This window comes from Ptiloglossa arizonensis, chromosome 7, assembly GCF_051014685.1.
Source record: "Ptiloglossa arizonensis isolate GNS036 chromosome 7, iyPtiAriz1_principal, whole genome shotgun sequence".
Classification (NCBI taxonomy): domain Eukaryota; kingdom Metazoa; phylum Arthropoda; class Insecta; order Hymenoptera; family Colletidae; genus Ptiloglossa; species Ptiloglossa arizonensis.
The window spans coordinates 12,810,474-12,830,460 of record NC_135054.1 but is presented as its reverse complement, the minus strand read 5'-3'; the positions used below and the strand labels follow the sequence as shown (position 1 = coordinate 12,830,460).

At 39.9% G+C, this 19,987-nt stretch overlaps 2 protein-coding genes and 1 long non-coding RNA gene across 6 annotated transcripts in view; 1 reads left to right on the top strand and 2 right to left on the bottom strand.

Moving 5' to 3' along the window:
• Positions 1-2,380: 2,380 nt before the first annotated feature.
• LOC143149649 (uncharacterized) lies at positions 2,381-4,863 on the bottom strand. The gene is made up of 2 exons (XM_076317222.1): positions 3,410-4,863; positions 2,381-3,096 (listed from the first exon to the last, which is right to left on the bottom strand). The coding sequence occupies exons 1-2, from the start codon at positions 3,464-3,466 to the stop codon at positions 2,692-2,694; spliced, it is 462 nt and encodes a 153-aa protein (XP_076173337.1). The 5' UTR covers positions 3,467-4,863; the 3' UTR covers positions 2,381-2,691.
• A 147-nt stretch (positions 4,864-5,010) lies between these two features.
• Positions 5,011-19,987, bottom strand: part of Dad (Daughters against dpp) — a 65,708-nt gene continuing 50,731 nt past the window's right edge. For all 4 annotated transcript variants that reach the window (XM_076317217.1, XM_076317218.1, XM_076317219.1 and 1 more), the window contains exons 5-6: positions 7,688-7,888; positions 5,011-7,270 (exon numbers count right to left, since the gene is read on the bottom strand). In XM_076317217.1, coding sequence (XP_076173332.1) covers positions 6,921-7,270; positions 7,688-7,888 — 551 coding nt within the window. In that variant the 3' untranslated portion in view covers positions 5,011-6,920. The remainder of the gene's footprint in view (positions 7,271-7,687; positions 7,889-19,987) is intronic.
• On the top strand, positions 16,129-18,286 carry LOC143149651 (uncharacterized). Its single transcript, XR_012992845.1, has 4 exons — positions 16,129-16,378; positions 16,447-16,540; positions 16,760-17,249; positions 17,671-18,286. It is a non-coding gene; the product is annotated as an uncharacterized LOC143149651 (long non-coding RNA).

Genomic DNA, 19,987 nt, shown 5'->3' with positions numbered 1-19,987 from the left:
ATCCAATCTTTAGCTTCTTTTTGCTCGCTTGCTCGTATCTCAGTCCGGCCACCTCTGCTTGTTGGATAAGCAAGTGACCGGCCGTGGAGGTGGACCGAACGCTCGATCGCCGTCTCTTCTGGTGCGTCCGCTTCCAGAGAGAACATGCTGCGAACACAGGGGCAGGTGTTCGCATCGGTCCCTGTGGAAGCCCTGTGCCACAAGACCCTCTCTTTGTCATCCTTCGTGAGTCAGGTCCACGCTTTGCGTGGTTCCTGACGCGGAGTTGGGAGAAACGGGGCACTCTATATGAGTGGACGGCGTCGTGCATTTCCTCTTTAATCGGGCCCACTGAGGGGAAACGGGACCGACCTAGTAGGAACAACTCTACGGTTCGTGTCGCGTCTATTCCAATTTTGCCTAATTTTTCCATAATGTAATTGCTCGGCAGAATTAAACGAGGAGATCGAAGGAACATTGATTCCTTCTATCTCTGCAGTTAGAATAAGTTAGTTTTGTGGCTGTGATCTGCCAAGCAATTATCCAATCTTTAGCTTAATTTTGCTCGCTTCCTCGTTCCTCGGTCCGGTCACCACTGCTTCTTGTACAAGCAAGTGGCCGGCCGTGTAAGTAGTCCGAACGGTCTATCGCCGTCTCTTCCGGTGTGTCCGCTTCCAGAGGGGGCATGTTGCGAGCACAGGAGCAGGCATTTTTGCCGGTCCCTGCGAAAGCCTCCAAAATAAGACCCTCTCGTCGTAAAGATGGAGAAACGGGGCACTCCTCTAGGGGAGTGGTAGGCGTCGTTCGTTTTCTCTGGAATCGGAACCACGGAGGGGAAACGGGATAGACCTAGTAGGACCAACTGCACGGTTCGTGTCGCGTCTTTCCCAATTTTGCCTAATTTTTCCATAATGTAATTGCTTGGCAGAACTAAACGAGGAGATCGAAGGAACATTGATTCCTTCCATCTCTTTGGTTTAGTATCTTCGTTTGTATCGCGTGTCGAGGGAGATCGATGGAACTTTGATTCCATCTATCTCTCTCCGGGTCTCCGCTCGCAGCAACCTCCACGTGGTGAGACCTGGTAATCGGCATTACTCGCGACGTAGTATTACTCGCCGCCAGTAGTGCCGAGCTAATTGGCTGCGAATTTAGAATAGTTTTATCGTTTGAATTATAAGAATGAAACAAATGTAAAGTTATTTTACTGCATAAGCTATCATTACTTCCCGTGTTCTCTAACCTTAAGTAACATGTTTGAAACCTTCTTGTACATGCAAACACTGTCCATTGTAAATAATGCCGACCTAATCGGCAATGTACTGAGATTAGTTACTTAGTATATAAGAATTAATTTTATATTGTAACATTAAAAAATTTTTGAGGCGGCTAAGATTGTTTGATACTTGTATGACGATGATAGTAGAAATATCATTGTATGCCGAAAAGTATGTATGTTCATTAAATAAACCGAACATATTCAAAAACTCCTGTGTCTTTTAATTACAACTTTCCTCTACCTTTCCTGCATTGCTATGAATTATTTCATCCACAATTAAATGACGTCATTTCCAAGAGTCCGCGAAAAAAGGAATACCTCCTAGACTATCATGTTCTCCTGATACCAAGGTTCCAAAATCTCGAAAAATTTCAGCAAAAGTTCAGAAATTCATTCAAAACTCTCGAAAATTTCAATTCGCGGCAATTCCAGGAATTTGACGTCATTTCCAAGAATCCGTGAAATAAGAATACCTCCTAGACTATCATGTTCTCCTGATACCAAGGTTCCAAAATCTCGAAAAATTTCAGCAAAAGTTCAGAAATTCATTCAAAACTCTCGAAAATTTCAATTCGCGGAAATTCCAGGAATTTGACGTCATTTCCAAGAATCCGCGAAATAAGAATACCTCCTTGTACATCATGTTCTCCTGATACCAAAGTCTCGAAATCGACGAATAATTTTAGCAAACCTTCAGAAATTCGTTCAAAAATCCCGCAAAATCTGAATTCGCGGAAATTCTTGGAATTTGACGTCATTTCTGAGAATCCGCGAAATCGTGCCACTTCCTCGCATATCATATTCTCCTGGTACCAAAACTCCAAAAATCTGAAATTTTCTAAAATATTTGCCCGAAATTCAGACTTCGGTATCAGGAGAACACGACAGCCAAGGAGGTGGCACAATCCTACGTGTTCTTAGAAATGACGTCAAATCCCAGGAGTTTCCGCGAATTGAGTTTTGCGGGATTTTCGAATGAATTTGTTGAACCTTTGCTAAGGCATTTTGAGACTTTGGTATGAGAAACACGTTCTACTCGAGGAGGGAAAGTTTAACTAATGTGATAATATTGGTACAAGAAATGGATGGAAATAATGGGTAAAAAGAAAGCTTCTGTTCTTACATAAAATGAATTTATTGAAATACTTCAATACAATGGAAATACAATCACATTCTTTCGCTTCATTAACCTATTCATACTTTCATTCGCATTACAGAAATGTCATTTTGTATTTGTTCTTATATCTTAAATAACTATTCTAAATTCGCGGCCAATTAGTTCGGCACAGCTCGCGGCGAGTAATACCACGTCGCGAGTATTGCCGATTACAAGGTCTCACTACCTGGAGGTAGCGCCAAGCGGAGAATTTGAGGGAGATAGATGGAATCAAAGTTCCATTGATCTCCCACGACACGCAATACAAACGAAATAACTAAACCATGGAGATAGAAGGAATCAATGTTCTGACAAGTAATCCGCTGCTTCGCATGCTCTTCCTGTCTCTCCCTGGCTCTCCCCGTCTCTCCACGGCTCTCCCTGACTCTCCCTGACTCTCCCTGACTCTCCCTGGCCCTCCCAGTTTCTCTGCGGTTTTTTCTGGCTCTTCCCGTCTCTCCGAGGCCCTCCCTGTCTCTCCACTGCTTTGCATACTCTCCTTGTCTCGCCCTGTCTCTCCCAGTCTCTCCGCTGCTTTTCTGGCTCTCCCCGTCCCTCCGTGGCTTTCCCCAGCTGTCCCTGTCTCTCCGCGACTCTTGCTATCGCTCCCCATCGGCGTCCCTGTCTCCCTATCATTACATGCTACTCCTTGTTTGCGCCGGTCTCTCAAGAAGAATAAATTCTGTTTTAAACGGTATTTTAACGGTTACATATCTTAGTTCTTGTTGCAGTGATTTTTACCAACTAAAAATTTAGATTGTATGGTTGTTACACGTTCTTTGCTAGATGAAAACGTTAGTAAAGAAGTGACGTAATATCCTTTGTATTTAAATTGGGTAAACTCAATGATAGCGTGTATAATATGTACAATATGCGGTTTAAAAAAACCCGCGATATGAAAAAGAAAATGAAACTTTTGTGCTCCGAATTTATAAAGTAGTATAACGCGCGTTTGTCTGTATGTAATATATTTAAAAACTTGTAAGAATACTTACGAATTCAATGAAACGCCACTCGTTGAGTTCTACAAACGGTAGACGACCAAACACCATTCTCAAATCACTGACGCATTAACGACTAAAAATACCGTAGGTCATTCCGCCTTTGCGTTGTATTTTTCGCGTTCAGCGCACGATAACCGGTTTATTCCGCGAGTAGAAACGCAAAAGAAATATTCCGTTAAGTATAAAACGGAATATAACGAACGTAATATGAGAAAAATTAACGAAGTAGCGAGTCGAAGAAAATTCGTAATTCACGGAGTTACTTCAAAATCCTCTTTACACCGTGATGTAAATTAACGTCAAAATATCCTAGACCGTAATTGGCTCGAAACGATGGCCTTCCCACCATGAGGATGAAAATAATTTCAGATAATTCCTTTTGGGCGTATAAAGAAATTTGACAAGGGATTAATCGCTTTCAGAAATGTATATATCATATATTGAAATGCGCATTTTAATGAAAGTTACGACGCCTTTCAAGTTCTTTAGAACCGTATTTTTTTGTAAATCTTAACAATATGTTATAATTAAATTTATATTCACACTAATCGTGTGGAACGAGACTTTGCTTTTAACGAAATATTGATCTTGATGTCGTTGACTAATTCGAAATCTACAAGGAATAAATATTTTTCGTCCATTTATGTGTTCCTTTAATAATCAAACACCTAATTAACGAAACTACGAACACGATGATCGGGCACGGTAGAATTAAGATTTGCATACATACAATTATAAAATATTGTTAAGTACACCGTTAAATGTACATTATTTACGGTTCGATGCCGAGAAACGACTATACCACGGAGAATACTGCGATTGAATCGTTCGCCGCTATCGTCTGCGATCGAGAATTTCAGGGATTCACGTGGAGTACTTGACCTGTGTGTATCCGATTACAAATGAAGATTATATAATTCACAAAATAAGTAAACTTACTTTTAATCGAATCTTTACGAAAGAAAAGGGAAATTATGTACAAATTATACGGATAGCCGTGTCGCGCTTCGCGTTTACCCGAAAATCGTTTCGAAAATCGCTCTCAGATTGGCCGCGCGCATTTCTTTCAATTCCAGCGATAAGCCAACCTGGACTATATAACCGCAGATCAGAGCCGTGAGAAAAAGACTATAAAAAGCAACGTAGCTTCCAAAATGGACGCTTTTCATCGACGACTTTCAAATCTGTATGCAAAAGTAATTGTACAGTACGTCCCGAAGACACATATTCACGTTACAGTCGTTTAAAAATTTCTCCTGAGACTGACATTGCTTGTGTAGCGGTACTTTGAAGAACGACATTACGATAAAGTATTCTCGACACTCTTAACTTCGCGACTTCGTATACAGGCCTCGGAATCACACCGCTACCTACGAACATTTTTTGTATACATACGTATACATATTAATATATAACATTTAAGCGACAATATATGCATCAGAATATACCGTTCGGTGCATCATCAGCTGATCGTACCCAACAATGAATCATAATCCATACGCGAGCTGACGTTCGCTTTCAAACCATCGATAATAAACGCTTGCTTGCACGAAAAGTAACTAACGGCTCGGAAAAGGAAAAGAACTATTCGATCAGTCGTTTATGTTTTTATACATGCTTATGTTTGCTTATACGTATAAATGAATACGTATGACTGGTGGTACATGTTACATTGTATGTACGTATTTGACTTCATCGTTCCGAACTCCCCGTACACTCTTTATTTCCCTTTACAGTCATGTATCCAGCGTTTGCCACGTGTAAATCGCTGATCGGCATACACGTGTCCTTTTATTTTATCATAGTCGCATCCGGATGAGGATTTCGGCGAAAACTTTAACGAGAAAAATTTGTAAAACTCCACTTCCTTATACTCTAATTTTATATCTTTCAAGGCTGTAGAAAATTATTCCACGAAAACAGTACTTTTATAAAGTTAACGTTCTAACTACGGATCATTTTTTTTCTTTTTTTTATTTCTTTTTATTTCCTTTTTTTTTTTTATTTAAGCATACGTTTGTTTTCTTTGCATACATATACACATTAACAGATTGATTGCTTTTCGTTGGTGCTTCATAAACGCATCTGAAATACGGAAGGAAAAGAGACCTGGGTCGAACTTTTATCACAGTATCGTATTACTGTAGTACGGAGCTCTCGGGCATTTGATGTAAAGCTAGCACGCAGAGTTCTCTCGTTTTCTCTCGTTTCCTTAGATACACCCATACACGCATTCGTTCATTCACTCTTTCGCACATTGCACCACGAAGGAAGCTGGGAAGGCACAGTGTATGTACATATATGTACGTACAGCACCGAACGACGATCGGGGACAATCGCAGTACTCGTGGTACACGATATTTTAGCGCCGATTAAACGTCATCGCAAGAACTCTATTAACCGAACGCTGACACATCGACTTACGTCGTACAAAATTGAGGAAAGAATCGAGAAAAGTTTTGTTAGCGCGTTACAAGTTTCTCTTAACGATTCGTTGTCACAAATTGGTCGCGAACATTCGTTAAAACTCGATTCGATTTTCAAATCAATCGGCAAAACTGTAGCCAAAACCGTGGGTTTTCGATCAGCTTTGCGTCAAAGTAACAAATCTTTTCTCGCGTTTGAATAAATTCCATACAGACGAAGGAAATTTATACTAGATGTATTATTATACGTTAATCATTGCGATCGAAGTCTTTTCCAAGGCTTCGATTTAAACAGCTAAGTACTTCCTTCGATTCTGTTGGCAGTGTTCTCGTTTCTTGACAATTTAAATAGATTTAAAATCCATGGGACCAACGAGCTTTTATGCTCTTAAACACCATTGACTAGACCTCATCGGAAGCCCAAGTTTCTGCTTCCCTGCAGTGCAATGATTAATCATAAACGAGGACATGGCCAGACGGTACAGATATTAAACTTACGATCGTTAAAGAAAACGAGTTTTTATTAACTACGTCAATTTTACTCTCGTACTTTCCATGATTTCAGTTAGTGTTCGTTTATCTTACGTTATTCTTAATGCAAGACACACTGACGTCGAGCTTGCAAACGTTAAATACCACTGACTAGACCTAGCGGAGGTCTCCGCTTCACTTTCTGTGAAATCTCATTTAGTATTATCCAGAAAGTACAACAGTATTATTGGCCAATCGTAAATGTATCGTAATAAAGTATGATCGGGTTTTCGATGCTATGAAAATCGAGTACCACGTAGAACTGTGTGCCCACCGTTCGCAGGCACAAGAATATAAACGCTCTTGTCGAGTGATTCTCATTTTCCTCTGTTAACAAAATGACGCTGTTCTTGGATGTATGGCGGCGTACTTTGGTAAGACTGCTGGCGGCGATCCACGTCGTTTGAGTATCCATTGGCAGCCTTTGGGACGGAGCTTCGTCGTTGCTGCGTCAATTTCGCAGATCGGTCCTCTTCGAGCAAGAGGATAAGTAAGATGTGGCGCAAACGGACGAGACTGAATACCTTCACGATAAGTTGTAGGGATCACCTGCACGGTGCTAGGAGTACTTCGAGCCAACATGGACAAGAGGTGACTTCTTGTCTCGAGTACTTGGGTCCCCAGCCTTTGGCAAAGCTGATGCGGACGGAGTTTATATCGACAGGACCAGAGGCAAAGCCTGTGGCTTCACTGCTTGTTCTTGCGGTACCGTTCCCATACGGAAGCTGTAGAACTTTGGTTCGGTCGAAGATGTTCAGACAGAAACCAGGAGGCACGCGATAGACAAGTAGTGTTCTAGACTCCGGGTCATCCAGAGTTGGTGAGTTCACAAAAATCGGACTCTCGGATCTGTTGTAAGCCCATACACCGTCTGCTTCTTGACTAAGCATTAAACCTGCGAACAGAACAGTAATTTGTATCTTTGAGTTTCGTTATCATTCGTACAACAGTTTTTTTATTCGTTCTTCCTACGCAGTTGATATTGTTGGGTTGTTCGGAAAGTCGTTTCATTTTCTTTTTTTTTTTTTTTGGTGAAAATGTATAAACATTTATACACTCTAAAAAAATCGTGTTTCAAAAAAACGAAATGACTTTCTGGACAACTCAATATAAGCAAAATTACAAGCTTTAAATATTCTTATTAATCAATATGTAATTATTGCGTATTCCTAAACGTATAACGCGTTATCATCTATTTTGGAAACACACGTCTGACAATTTATATTACACGTAATCGGTGCAGACGTCGAACTATATTAGAAATTATAAACGAAGAACAATAAAGAGAACGAACAACCGGTGAGATTCTTACCAAGACCAATTTTGCTTCTTGTTCTTTGGACCGCAGGTGGCGCGATGTGGTTCTCTGCTAGCGTTGCTAAGCAAAGGCCATCACCATCGTGGAGGGAATCGAAAACGTTTACCATCGAAGGCTCCACCGGATAAAGACGACCCACTCGACCACCCAGTTCCCAATATGCTAATGTACACCATTCCTTTTGTCCCATCTCACCTGTAACAAGCAAAGAGAATTAGCTCTCCTCGATTATGTTCGACTATTATCAAGATCGCGTCGCGTTGCTCAATATTGCACAAATATACCGTTTACGGCTCGGTCTACTTTTTATAAAACTACCACAATTTCACAAATTCGTTACACGTACAGCATTCGATCCCGTGTACGCGAACGCAATTTGTTTTTAATTTCGAAACAATTCATTTTACCATATATACACGACGAAGACTCAATTACGGTAATAGAGAGAAATTTGGAGCTACTATTGTTCATTTTCTTTTCGTCGAGACTATTGTGGATCTACCGATCGATAGTTCGTTGAAATTTCTCGGTGGCACGGACATCGAAGAATTCGGTCCTCCGTTTTTTTTTTCGAAGAACTTCCACGAAACGACACGCCACGAAACAAGATGAGATCTGGCATTAACGAGGAGTCTTTCTTGTTAAAGTGTTCGTTCGGTGAGAGGCTGCGGGCGTACAGGCGGTATCATAAAGGACTCGTCGCCGGGAAGTCCCACGCGTCTCGCCAACTGTCGCGGAGACAACGGCGGCGCCAGATTTCAGAGTAGACGAACAAGGGAAAATAACCATAAAATATTTAACGAACGAAACTTATCGCATTCTACATCTTTCAACGAACCAAACAAATTTACAATAACTATGATCGTTAGTATTTTTTCTCACCGACTTGGAGCGTTGTTACACAACGCTTAATCGGCTCAGCGCCACGAGGCTGTCTATTTTCTTAATTTCCTATCAAATATGAATCGTACACCATTCGTTCAATACATTTGTGCATTCGCAAATATGTGTGCACGGTCAGTTGAAAATCTCTTTCTTTCTCTCTCAAGTGTATCATACGTATTCTATACACTTGATAATAGCCGATAATCACGCTAGTTAACTTTCCCGCAAAGGGAAGATAGCTACCGGGCATTTGTCTAAATAGTAACACCAAGAATATTTTCAAACGCGTAGAACACTCCCAAGGAGTGATTTAACCAATAATAAATTAATCGTAAGATTCTACTACAATTAACGCGTTTGCCGGAGTACTGGCGCCCGAACCTATCCTAACCTATTCTCGATCGAGACGCGTTCGCGCCATCTTTAACCAGATCTGTAAACTCATGGACAATTCTTCTAATTGTCGCCGAATGAATACCAATTCGAGATTCACGGTTTGCGAAACCTACACGGGAACATCGATACGGATAAAAGCGGTGAGAACGTTTGAAGATATTATTAAAAGAGCGAACCGTGGTCAGTTGGAGAATGATTATTTCGAGTGGAAGCTGAATTTAGAGGTTAAGAGTCAGGAAGAAAAGAGGCGGTTGGAATACGGGTGTGTCGAAGTCGTACCGTGTGGTATGGTTGTGTGTGTGAGGGATACGAGGCGCGGCGGGGCGGAACCCCTGCTTCCACCAGATAAAAATAGATATTACGAGTTTACCGAGGCGCCAAGATTGCGGGGTATCGCGACGATTACGTCATCGGTAGTAGTGCGAGTGGTTGGAGCAAGGACGCTTGTCGCGTCGCCCGTCGCCGCCACCGCCACAGCCACAGCCACCGCCGCCGCCGCCGCCACCGACGCCGACGCCGACGCCGCCGCCGCCGTCATCGTTGTCGTTCTGACGAACTATGAATTTTCGTGTCTATCTACGATCGTCTACAGCCGGTTTTTAGCAGTCTCCGATAAACCGTTATTCATCCTCTATCGAATCGTGGCATTTCGTGTAGAAATTAGCCTACTTGTGGACCATTCCCGAGGACAAGCTAAAATATTGGGTTCGGAAAGTCGTTTCGTTTTTTTTTCGGTGAAAATGAAACACGATTTTTCTAGAGTGTATAAACATTTTACTAAATTATATATTCTCCATTTTGAAAAACATGACTTTCCGGACAACCCAATATATAGTCTGGGAATTTTTCTTCGAACGAACTAACTCGCGTAGTATACCTAGATCGGTATTTTTCATGGTATTTTACATTTCTGAACGAGTCAATAACCACCGAGTGGTACAATAATTTCGTATATCTTACGCGAAAACATCCACTGTGTACCTTTTACACAGGGTCGATTATATAAAATATTGTAAGTTGTTTCTTCGAAAACTGTCTAGTAAAACGATAATCGCGCTCGGTGTATTTCGCGTTAGTCGTATCGGTGAGCTTTCTAGACTATTTCCAAATCGTAAGAACCGGTCGTACTTCGTTAAAAGGAACGCTCGACGCTCGTGGCAATTATTCAACGACTCTTGTCCAACGTTCATTGATCACCGATAATGTACACGTAGGTTCCCGTGGAAATAAAAAAAAAAACGGAACACAGAAGTCTCCGATCGAATCGGGGTATCTCTGTATATCGAGGATACTATATAGCGTACAACGGTCCGCGAGATCGTAATAATCGCAATGGTTCCAGCTACGTGTTGATCCTGTACGCGATAACCCGGCAGTAAACCACTCCGAGTCCTTCGCCGCGTTCGCAATAAAGCTGTATCCTTCTTGGTGATGACTACTTGGACACTCGATCCTCGTGTGTAGCGGAGATACAGGCCGCAGAGATTGCCACTTCCTACCGTGCGGCTACTGAACGTTCTTACGGATCGAGGTGGACACTGAATAATGGGCTTCATTTTCCCTACCCCTTTTTCCCCTCTTTTTCGCAATTCGCGTGGTTGTCCACGAGTTTGACAAATAACCGGCTAACGAGCTCGGCGACGATACGCGTCCACCGCTACCATGCGAGCGGACTCTGGAAAACTGAAAGCGAATTGAACCTTGTAATAAAGCAATTCCGTCGTTAGCCCGAGGATCGTGATAAAGGAGCAATTGTGGAATTCGTTGCAGCTTGGCAGTTAACTGTCCTCGTTTACGTGCCCGCGGTGTATTATTTTATGTCTTCCGAGCAGATTACACGTCTAGCGATTTTATTCGAAGGACCATCCTCATCCACCTCCGCGCGGAGACAGGCATCTCGAGCGTAGAGTTCGGGTCGTTAAATTGTGAAATACAGCGGCACGGTCTTTACTTACCGGGCGATCGAGGAAAGGAAAGGAGGAAAGATGTCCGGAGAGGTTGACTACGACACGGTTTATAGTCGTAACGCGTCCCGAACCGTTCAGCCTACCGCGTAAAATAAATCTGCGTCGCTGATAACGATGAAATTCGGGCGTCGAGTGTCCCGAAAGAAATAAACGATCGAACGATCTTTCAACAACTGTTTGCAGTTCTTACACTCGCTCCTATCGCCTTGCCACTCGTTTAGATAAAGCTGACCGAGTCATTTTTCTAGTATTTTGACCATCGAAGATTTGTTAGTATCGAAATGTAGACGGTGTCCCGATCGTCACCGGTCGATTTGAATTTTGGGCTATTTTTAAAACGTCGAACCGATTAACTTGAAACTCGACGTGTGTCATCTAGATAGATGGGAAATTAATCGTGGAAAAGTACACGGGGAAAGAACGCGTAGAAATTATTTAGGCGTGTTACGAAATGTCGCAATCTTTAACGCTAATAATTCGGTCGCTAGATTTGTTGAAATTGGTTCGGTTAGGGGTTTGAAAAAGTTCAAATGTAAATGTTGCTGTCGTTGCCGAGAGTGTGAGAGAAACCCCGGATACATCGATTCCAAATAGTTATCTGGTTTGATTGCAAAAAGCACGGTTTGCGCGCGAATTCGCGTGAATTATTCTCCCATAAGAGCGGAAGATTTGTTAGGGAAGGGGGTAGGAGTAAATAACGACTGGTAATAAATTCTGCGGCAACGAAGAAAAGAGGGGGCTCGAAAGAAACACGCGAGGGCATCGGAATTAGTTCGATGTTTCAGAAATCGTTGCCAGAATCGTCGAAAGCCGTCTAATAAATTGAATGTAATTACTTATCGATGCCAGGGATTCTGCCTTTCCCAGCAGAAAATTCGATGACTAAAGTTGGGCAGCGTTCCAACCCCGTCTTATTACGCGTACAGATGCGTATCGAAAACACTGTATAAACATACGATCCCATTGAAACGGAGTACTAGAAATCTTCAAAGAAAACAAAAATTTAATGTCGTAAAGTCGAACCTCGATAATTCGAAAACCTCTACAAGACGAAGATTTTGTTCGTTCCCTTCCCCTCCACTATGAAAATCTCCACAATTTGAGAATACAAATCTCCTACAATTTAAATTATTCGAACATCGGTGCAAGATATTGCAAACGCTCGTACCTGTGCAAAGTTCGTAAAAAATTGAAAAAAAAAAAAGAAAGAATCGTGTGATCGTGTACAAGATTGCATTTCGATCCATTTTCCACCGATCGTGGATAACGATAAAAAAATGAATCTAAATGACGAAAGAGCCGTAGATATCCGTGATGGACGAAATTCTTGGAAAATGTCAAGCGCCGTAATCACGATTGGTCCGTGCTACTTGACGTACCTAAATGCAAACAATGATCGGTCTTCCAATCTTGATTCTCAGGTTTTCCGCGATTAATACTCGCTTTTTATCGGTATCCACTCCGTCCTTCTGAGATCGCAGATTTCCAGATGATGTTTTCAGACGATAAAACCGATTGCTGCCAACCGAGATACTGGATCGGGGAATTATCAATGGAATATTTCGAAATTCTCACGACCTACAGAAAGAGCAGCTTGACGATAAATCGTTGTGCTTCGAGATCTATTATAAATTCTATTATATTTATTTTACTTAGCGTGTACGATTACTTTTCAAGTTATTTTATACGCGACAAGGTCGTAGTAAAGATTCTAAATAAATCTTCCAACGATACAAAATGATAATTCCACTCTGAATAGGTTGATTAGTGTCTCGAATATTCTCTTTATTGTGATTGTTCGGATCGCTGGTGTTAACTGAATCGCGTAATCGGTAAAAGTACGCCATGACGCTCGGTCATAATTCGTTTTTGTTCGTTCGTTGACATTTTTCGTTCCCCTGAATTGAAACGACTTACGAGAGGTATCATTTTTTCGGCACACTGGCAACAATGAGAAACGACAATAATCTCTGGAACGAGTACTCGAGGAAAGCAAACATTCCGCGTGGAACGTCGATTAAGGGGGTATCCCCACTCGCAAGCGGAAAAAGAAGACGCTTCTTGGTAGAGTTTCTCACGAGTAAGCTATAAACGCGAATAATTTCCAATTTTTGTAATACAGGCTTGTAGAGTATATTTGCCAAGCTCCGACATTTTTCAACATTCGAAATACGAGTTTGCAAAACTTATCGAAATACAGGTTGTGAATATAAAAAAAAAACTATCGTTCATTGGCAGGAGAAGGATTCTCTGTCCACAGCATCGGACACAAAGAATTTTAAAAAAATAATAGTCAAGAAATAGTCAAGAATTGTCAAAATTCCAAGTCGCTACCTCCTCTTGTTACAATAGAAAAAAAAGTTGTTAGACACAGCGAGAGTTTCACCGGTGAGAAGTGCGATTGCCTTAATAGCGTCAATAATACATTTTTGGTAGATTACAAAAACCTTGAAAAGCCACCCGAACTGGAAAAACCAATAAAGTAAGCAGTTTTCGTTGCAGAAAAATGTTAATAGTTGATTGGTGCGCTCCATGGTCACCAAAATGCTCTCTAAGAAGCAGAGTAACGAAAAACTGTGACTTGATCATCAACCGGTACCGATGTTCGATCCATATAAGATTTCATCTTTAATTGTCAATATAATAAAATTAAAGTGATTCGTATTCGACTCGACTGGTTCAATTCAATATTCAACAATTTATGATTGATTTATGATTAATTTCACAACGTAAATTTGAGCGATACCTGGAAGTATCTTTCACAGAGTTTGCAAACTAACAACCATTATTTTCGTACTGCACCTCACGACACCACTTTTACGTATTTCTGATCCGTGCATCGATGCATCGAAACTACCAGTCCATTGAAATATTATTAAAAATGCTCAAATTTCGAAAAATCCCCTTTTGGAAGGAATTTATGGTTATCGTGTCATCGAGTCATCGTCCAGTCGAAACTCTGCCAATCGCGCATTCTTTACGGAGTTCGTGGAAAATTGATTGTGAACGATGCTTTATGCGAATCGAGCGAGCAACCGTGGCGACGCAAAATGCCGAGTGCCAATGTCTTTTCCCAGTTGGGTCAAACACCCTGAGCTTAGATAAGGTTTCCAACCTTGGCACGGCCAAGCCAACTAAATAACTACGTAACGTAGGTGCACTTACGATACACGTGCACGCACAATGGAAAGGACGCGCGCGTAGTTTGCACACTGTATATTGATTACTGTTCGTTGTAAAGTTCAGATTATAATATATATAGTTTCTTACGATACTCATCTCTCGACGAAGGGTACGCGTCGTGTTGTAAACTTACAATGTACAGTTTATTATTATATTTTCGCGCGAAAAGTCTCTCTGGGTGAACAGTACACGTCGCGTTGTAAACTTGAGATCATAATATACACTTGATCATAGTACTCAGGGATCTCGCGTATCCAGTGGTACAGTGACTGTACACACAAGACTTGTACACCTTTTTTTTTTTGTGAAAATGAAACACGATTTTTTTAGAGTGTATAAATTATATATTCTCCATTTTGGAAAACGAAATGACTTTCCGAACAACCCAATAAAATCGAGATAGAAAAATACACAGAAGTAAAACTTGTTGCGAACCATCCTCGGCTTGGAATTGAAAAGAAAACCCGAAAAGAAAAATAGCCAAACTTCTGCACCAATACGAAGACAGTTCTTGAAACTAACATCGACCATTTGCTAAGGACATCTGGTACCCTTTGGATGGTCGTTGCGTTCACTCCAACACTGTTGAAATTTCTTTAACCCTGGAACTACCAAAGGGGTCAATTTCACCCGTTTCGAACTGTACGAATAACGAATCGATGGCAAAAGAGCTCAAATACGTGTCTCTTTATTTTTGCTCCGAAACCGTCGGAAAAAGTTTCAAGAAAATTGACAATCCCACAGTTGAGACTTCTTGTTAGCTTAATTTTCGTTGGAGAGCACGAAAGGCGCACCCAAACCTAGCCATGTGTCAGCGTACACAGCCGCACGGTAAAGGTAAGTGAAGTCAGTGGCCGTGTCGCGTTACACACATATGTGTATCGGCGTCAGACATGACTCACATGACCCTTGTCCTTCAAACGGCCTTTCTACGACCGCGCGGCTCGGTGTAGGTATAACGTTCGTGTCGCATACCTAACGACACACGCGTAGCGCACGAGAAAGCCGGCCATCGACGGTGAACTTTTGATTGTTGCGCGTCTTTCGATGTACGTAGTGTAGAGGTGAAGAGTGTAACAGGATGAGAGAAAGAAAGTGATTTGCCTACGTATGTGTGTGTGCGTACGCGTCAACGATAGAACGAAGGTTAAATTAGCGGACTGAATCCTTTATGTAAACGCGAATGGAAACAAAGAAGACCGAAGCCTACGTGTTTTTCGAGAATCGAGCAAGAGAGACAAATGCGATAAGGAAAGAGAGAAAATCGAACGAGTGAACGAAAAGAATGTATCCAGAGTGTTTAGTTTCAGAGAAGATGCAAATGAGAGTGCAGAGAGAGAGAGAGAGTTTTTGAGCAACGATTCTATATTATCAATGAAACTGAAATATTAGAAATTCTTTGATTGTACGATGTAGCCATCAATTTTTTAATCGAAATCTATACGTACGTAAGTAGGTACGTGTCTCCTCGTTGTAGGTATGTATCTATGCCCTCGTTTAGAGACTGCGACTGAAACTTTCGTTAAAATCGGGAATCGTTTCTCGTATCGATCCCTTGGGCTACCTTTCGAGCGAATAAATCGTTGTACAACGATATTCGAGAAATCTTGTTTGAAATATTTTTTTATTAGGTTGTTTGGAAAGTCATTTCGTTTTCCAAAATAAAGAATATATAATTTGACTTATGTGTTATAATTTGAATATATAATCGGACTTCCCATTTCTCGACTACTTAAAGTAACTTACTTCTTTTTTAAATCGTGATAATAACCGTGTCGTTCATCCGGACTATGTAAATTAAATTAAAGCATTTTTGCATCAATTTTCACTATGTACCTACGAATTTTAGAAAACTCTAAACGTTTCTCTCTATAATAGGACATTAAGTTCTTTTTGTGCATTTGTTGTAACATCTGCTTTTTTAGCGATTTCTCCTTTGAAATTAGAAGCTTTTCGTATAAGAACTTTCTGTCAATGTTTGCAGACTTCCGATCGTTTTTATTCGATTGTTATCCAGCCACCGATTGTGGTTAGAAAAGGGACTGTTGTTGATCTTTCATCGAAAATTATAATTGTCGGAACACGATGGTAAATAACGTGCGAGTCAAACGATGTAAAAACATTCTTATTTACGATTTGTACATCAATATGGGTAAACTAAGAATCACTTTCAACGTGATCTTACGTGTAATCGGAAACGGAGAGAAACTAGATGACGGTAGAGAAAAATATGAAACTAGTAGCTTGCCTTGAGGTTAGTCCTCAAGGGACCAAGATCTCCGACCATGGACGATTTTATATCGCATTAATGTTATTTCCCAGGACACATTCTTCGATGCCTACCTTCTGTTATCAAGATTACCAGAAATAGACAAGGTCCGGCTTGGAACTCACCTCAAGAGACCGAGAGCTCTCGGTATGGACATTTTTATTTTACAATTGACGTTACTTGTCAGGACATTTTTGAAAAATTACCGCAAATAGACAAAATCGAATCCACTGTTCCTACTTAAAATATCTTTCAATTAATAACTCGTACTAACTGGTACCAATTTGTACAATGAACTCGTAACGATACATTAACTTGTGACTAATATTTGTTCGTGGAAAACCTTTTTCTTTTTTTCTTTTTTAGCAACGATGGCGCTTGTTATTACAAGAAAGACTGGCGTCGAAAAGTACACCTGCTCTTTATTTTGCTGGCGCACTGATTAGCGGTGCCAGTCAAGTGGCGCCAGTTGAATTGACATGTTTACCATACTTCTTATCTGCGGCTGTGATAAAAATGTGCAAAACATACGATTATCACGTTTCAATGTAATATAAGGAGTCACTCGATTTTACTTTATTAGTCGTTCTTACGTTCTCGACGTTGTCCGCTCTTCTTGCATCTCTTTCTAATTGGTGTATCAAAATGGTGGAAATTAAGGTTCCGAGCGTAATAAATATGTTGGCCGCAACGTTTCACGTGGCAACGATAACACTTGCTCTTATAATTCAGCGTGAAGTGGAATTACACGGTACATAATCAAAGAATCAAGGAAAGGTGCGGTAGAGTTTATATTGGAATTTGATTGGAAACTCGAAGTCGAGGACCCGACAGGAGTTACATAATGTTTCACCAGGTAAAGTATACAAGGGATTATAGTGATTTGATTACGGCTCGACGAGACGACGTATTTACCTATCGATCGCTATAAGAAATATTATTCGACCGTGAACTTTAACAATTCGATTAATCGCTAATGTATTAACTGGACATTTATTTTTATCATTATTCGGTTCAGTCACGAGAAAATTTTTATTATTTTTGTTCCATTTAAAGTCGTCATTCAATATTTATTATTTTTATTAGAAATTTTGCGTTAAATTTATTAGAAAATTTGGTCCATTATCGAGAATCAATCGTACAAACTAATAATCGTAATATTGCATTTTAAAAATCAATCGATGAGACGGCAATTATTGTAAATTTCAATTACGAAAGAAATGTTGTAGAATTTTGAAATAGTAGAACGAAACAATATTGTCGAATTTCTGTTTTAGAGAAAAAAATCGTTTTGGAAGAATCGAGTAGAAGATACAAGGTTGGCTAGACTCTTCGAGTATAAAGCTACAGTTATTAGAAAATACGTGTACCTACGTAAAAATCTAAGAAGCTCTCGATATAAATAACGAACGAAGAAGTAGATTTGTCAAACTTTAAAGCGGGAAAGTGGTGAGTTTGGAACTTTACAAAAAATCACCGCAATAAAGTAACAAAATTTCAAACCAATGTCGATGACGTACGCCGAACTTGTTGCATCCTCATTACTAACGAAGAATCAATTTGCAATGTGGATGAAGCAGTTTTAATTTAGAAATATATACATTCTGGCAGGACATTGTTCAAAGTTGGACGAATTAAACGATTGAAGCCGATAGGTAACTTATACCTTTTCTTTATATTTTATTTAGAAAAGAACTCAATGATAGAAATTCTGTTAAAGCTAATCGAGAAAATTTAAAAACCATCGCTCGAAAGTTTAATTTCAGCGAACATACCTACCAAATACCGAAGAAAAAGGTTGTATTATAGTTTTAGTTCTATAAGAAATTATGTCGAACACATTATATGTATGCGATACAATGGAATTAAATAAATCTTAATTTTACCCACACTGTACAAATATATTTGAATAATACTTTCTCTATTTATTTTCCTTTTGCTTCCAGATATAAGGTAAGATTAACTTTTCTCGCGAAAAATGATAACGGTCAGTTTCTTTGCTGATATTTCGTGGACAAAAAAAAAGAAAAAACATTTTGTATTATAGTGTTGCGGAGAATTAGAAACCGCAATGTTTTTTAAATATTTTTTGCGATTTGAGAGACAATAGCCAAGCTACGTTCTTTGTTAAATTACTTTCATAGTTACTGGCACATAACGTAAAAGCAAAATTACGATCATTAGCGCTCGATATGGCTTTATCGAGGATTGTTTAAACGTTCACGATATTGGAAAAAGGTTAATTGGAAAGTAAAGGCTTTTACTACCGTTGAGCCGTGGATCGTAGATATTAGAGCAAACGGATAATAGTCGTAATTATCTATCGTATTGCCTACGTTTGTGGCAACAACCCGTTTAATACGATTAGTATTGAAATAAACGCGGAAGAGGAAGTGGTTTCCCGTAAATGTTACGCAATGTAACCTGTTTTCGTGGAATGAGTGACGAATTTAAATCTAAGCTTTTTACTTCTCTTTTCGTTTTTATGAATTCGAAATTTTACACAATTGCGATTTTTGTTCCTAAATCGATTATTATTTGATTTCTCGGTGAGAACATTTCCCGTTACCGGCCAAAATAACGCTAAGAAAAATTATAATTTCAATGTTTCGATCCAAGTACGTTGAAAGTCCTCGCAAGTACTAAGAAAATGAAATTAATTTTCGTATACCATTTAACACGAGGTATTTAGCGTACACGATGTGCTCGGTAAGCGTAAATATACATTAAGTATATGTAACGACTAATTACTTTGGAAATTGAATTCGATGTTAATCGTTGGAGATTCTTTGGTATCTCCAGGGAAAGTAACGGGCGTTTTCTTATCACGCAAAGAGTCGAAACGTATCTTTTCTTAAAGTGTATCCATTACGAAGACTCAAACAGTGTTACAAAATCGTGCAAGCTCTATTATTTCGAGATGTCAAATCATGAGAGTTGGGATTCGAAAGAGAATTTGAACACGTGTAATTTAAATTAATATCTATTTAACTATCTATCTATGTATACGTATATATTAATAGGAGTGACTATTAAAGATAATTAAGAAAAGAAGAAAAACAAAATAATCGCGTAACTACGTAAAAATCATGAAAAGTAACGTAAAACGTAACGTGTACTCTCTCGATGGGTGTTCGATGAGGACCAATCCTCGAAACGTACTTTGGTCCAAAATGTAAACAAAAGACGGTCAGAGCCCCTCAAAGTAAATTAAATCGAAGCTAATCTCGTAACCGTACATTTTTTCGATTATATAGTTATGTATGTGACCTCGTGTCGGGTGAAACGTACAATCATCGCTCTCAGAGTTTACTAAGAAACGGACTCCGTTAAAATTGTACGAAGGAAATTACTGTTGATTCGCTCAGGTTGAATTTAATACATTTGTGATGAATTTACAACAGGTGCTCGAGGCCGACTTCGCGGAATGATCCACGCACGGAAGGATAATCTTAGATTTAAGGAAGTGATGTAAAATCGGGAAGAACCTTGGTAAAAATATTTTTCTATACAAATCGAAAAATAATTGGACGAACAAAGGAGAGGGGGCGATAAAGAAAATAGTGAATGTTAAATTGCAGATCGAAAAAGCGA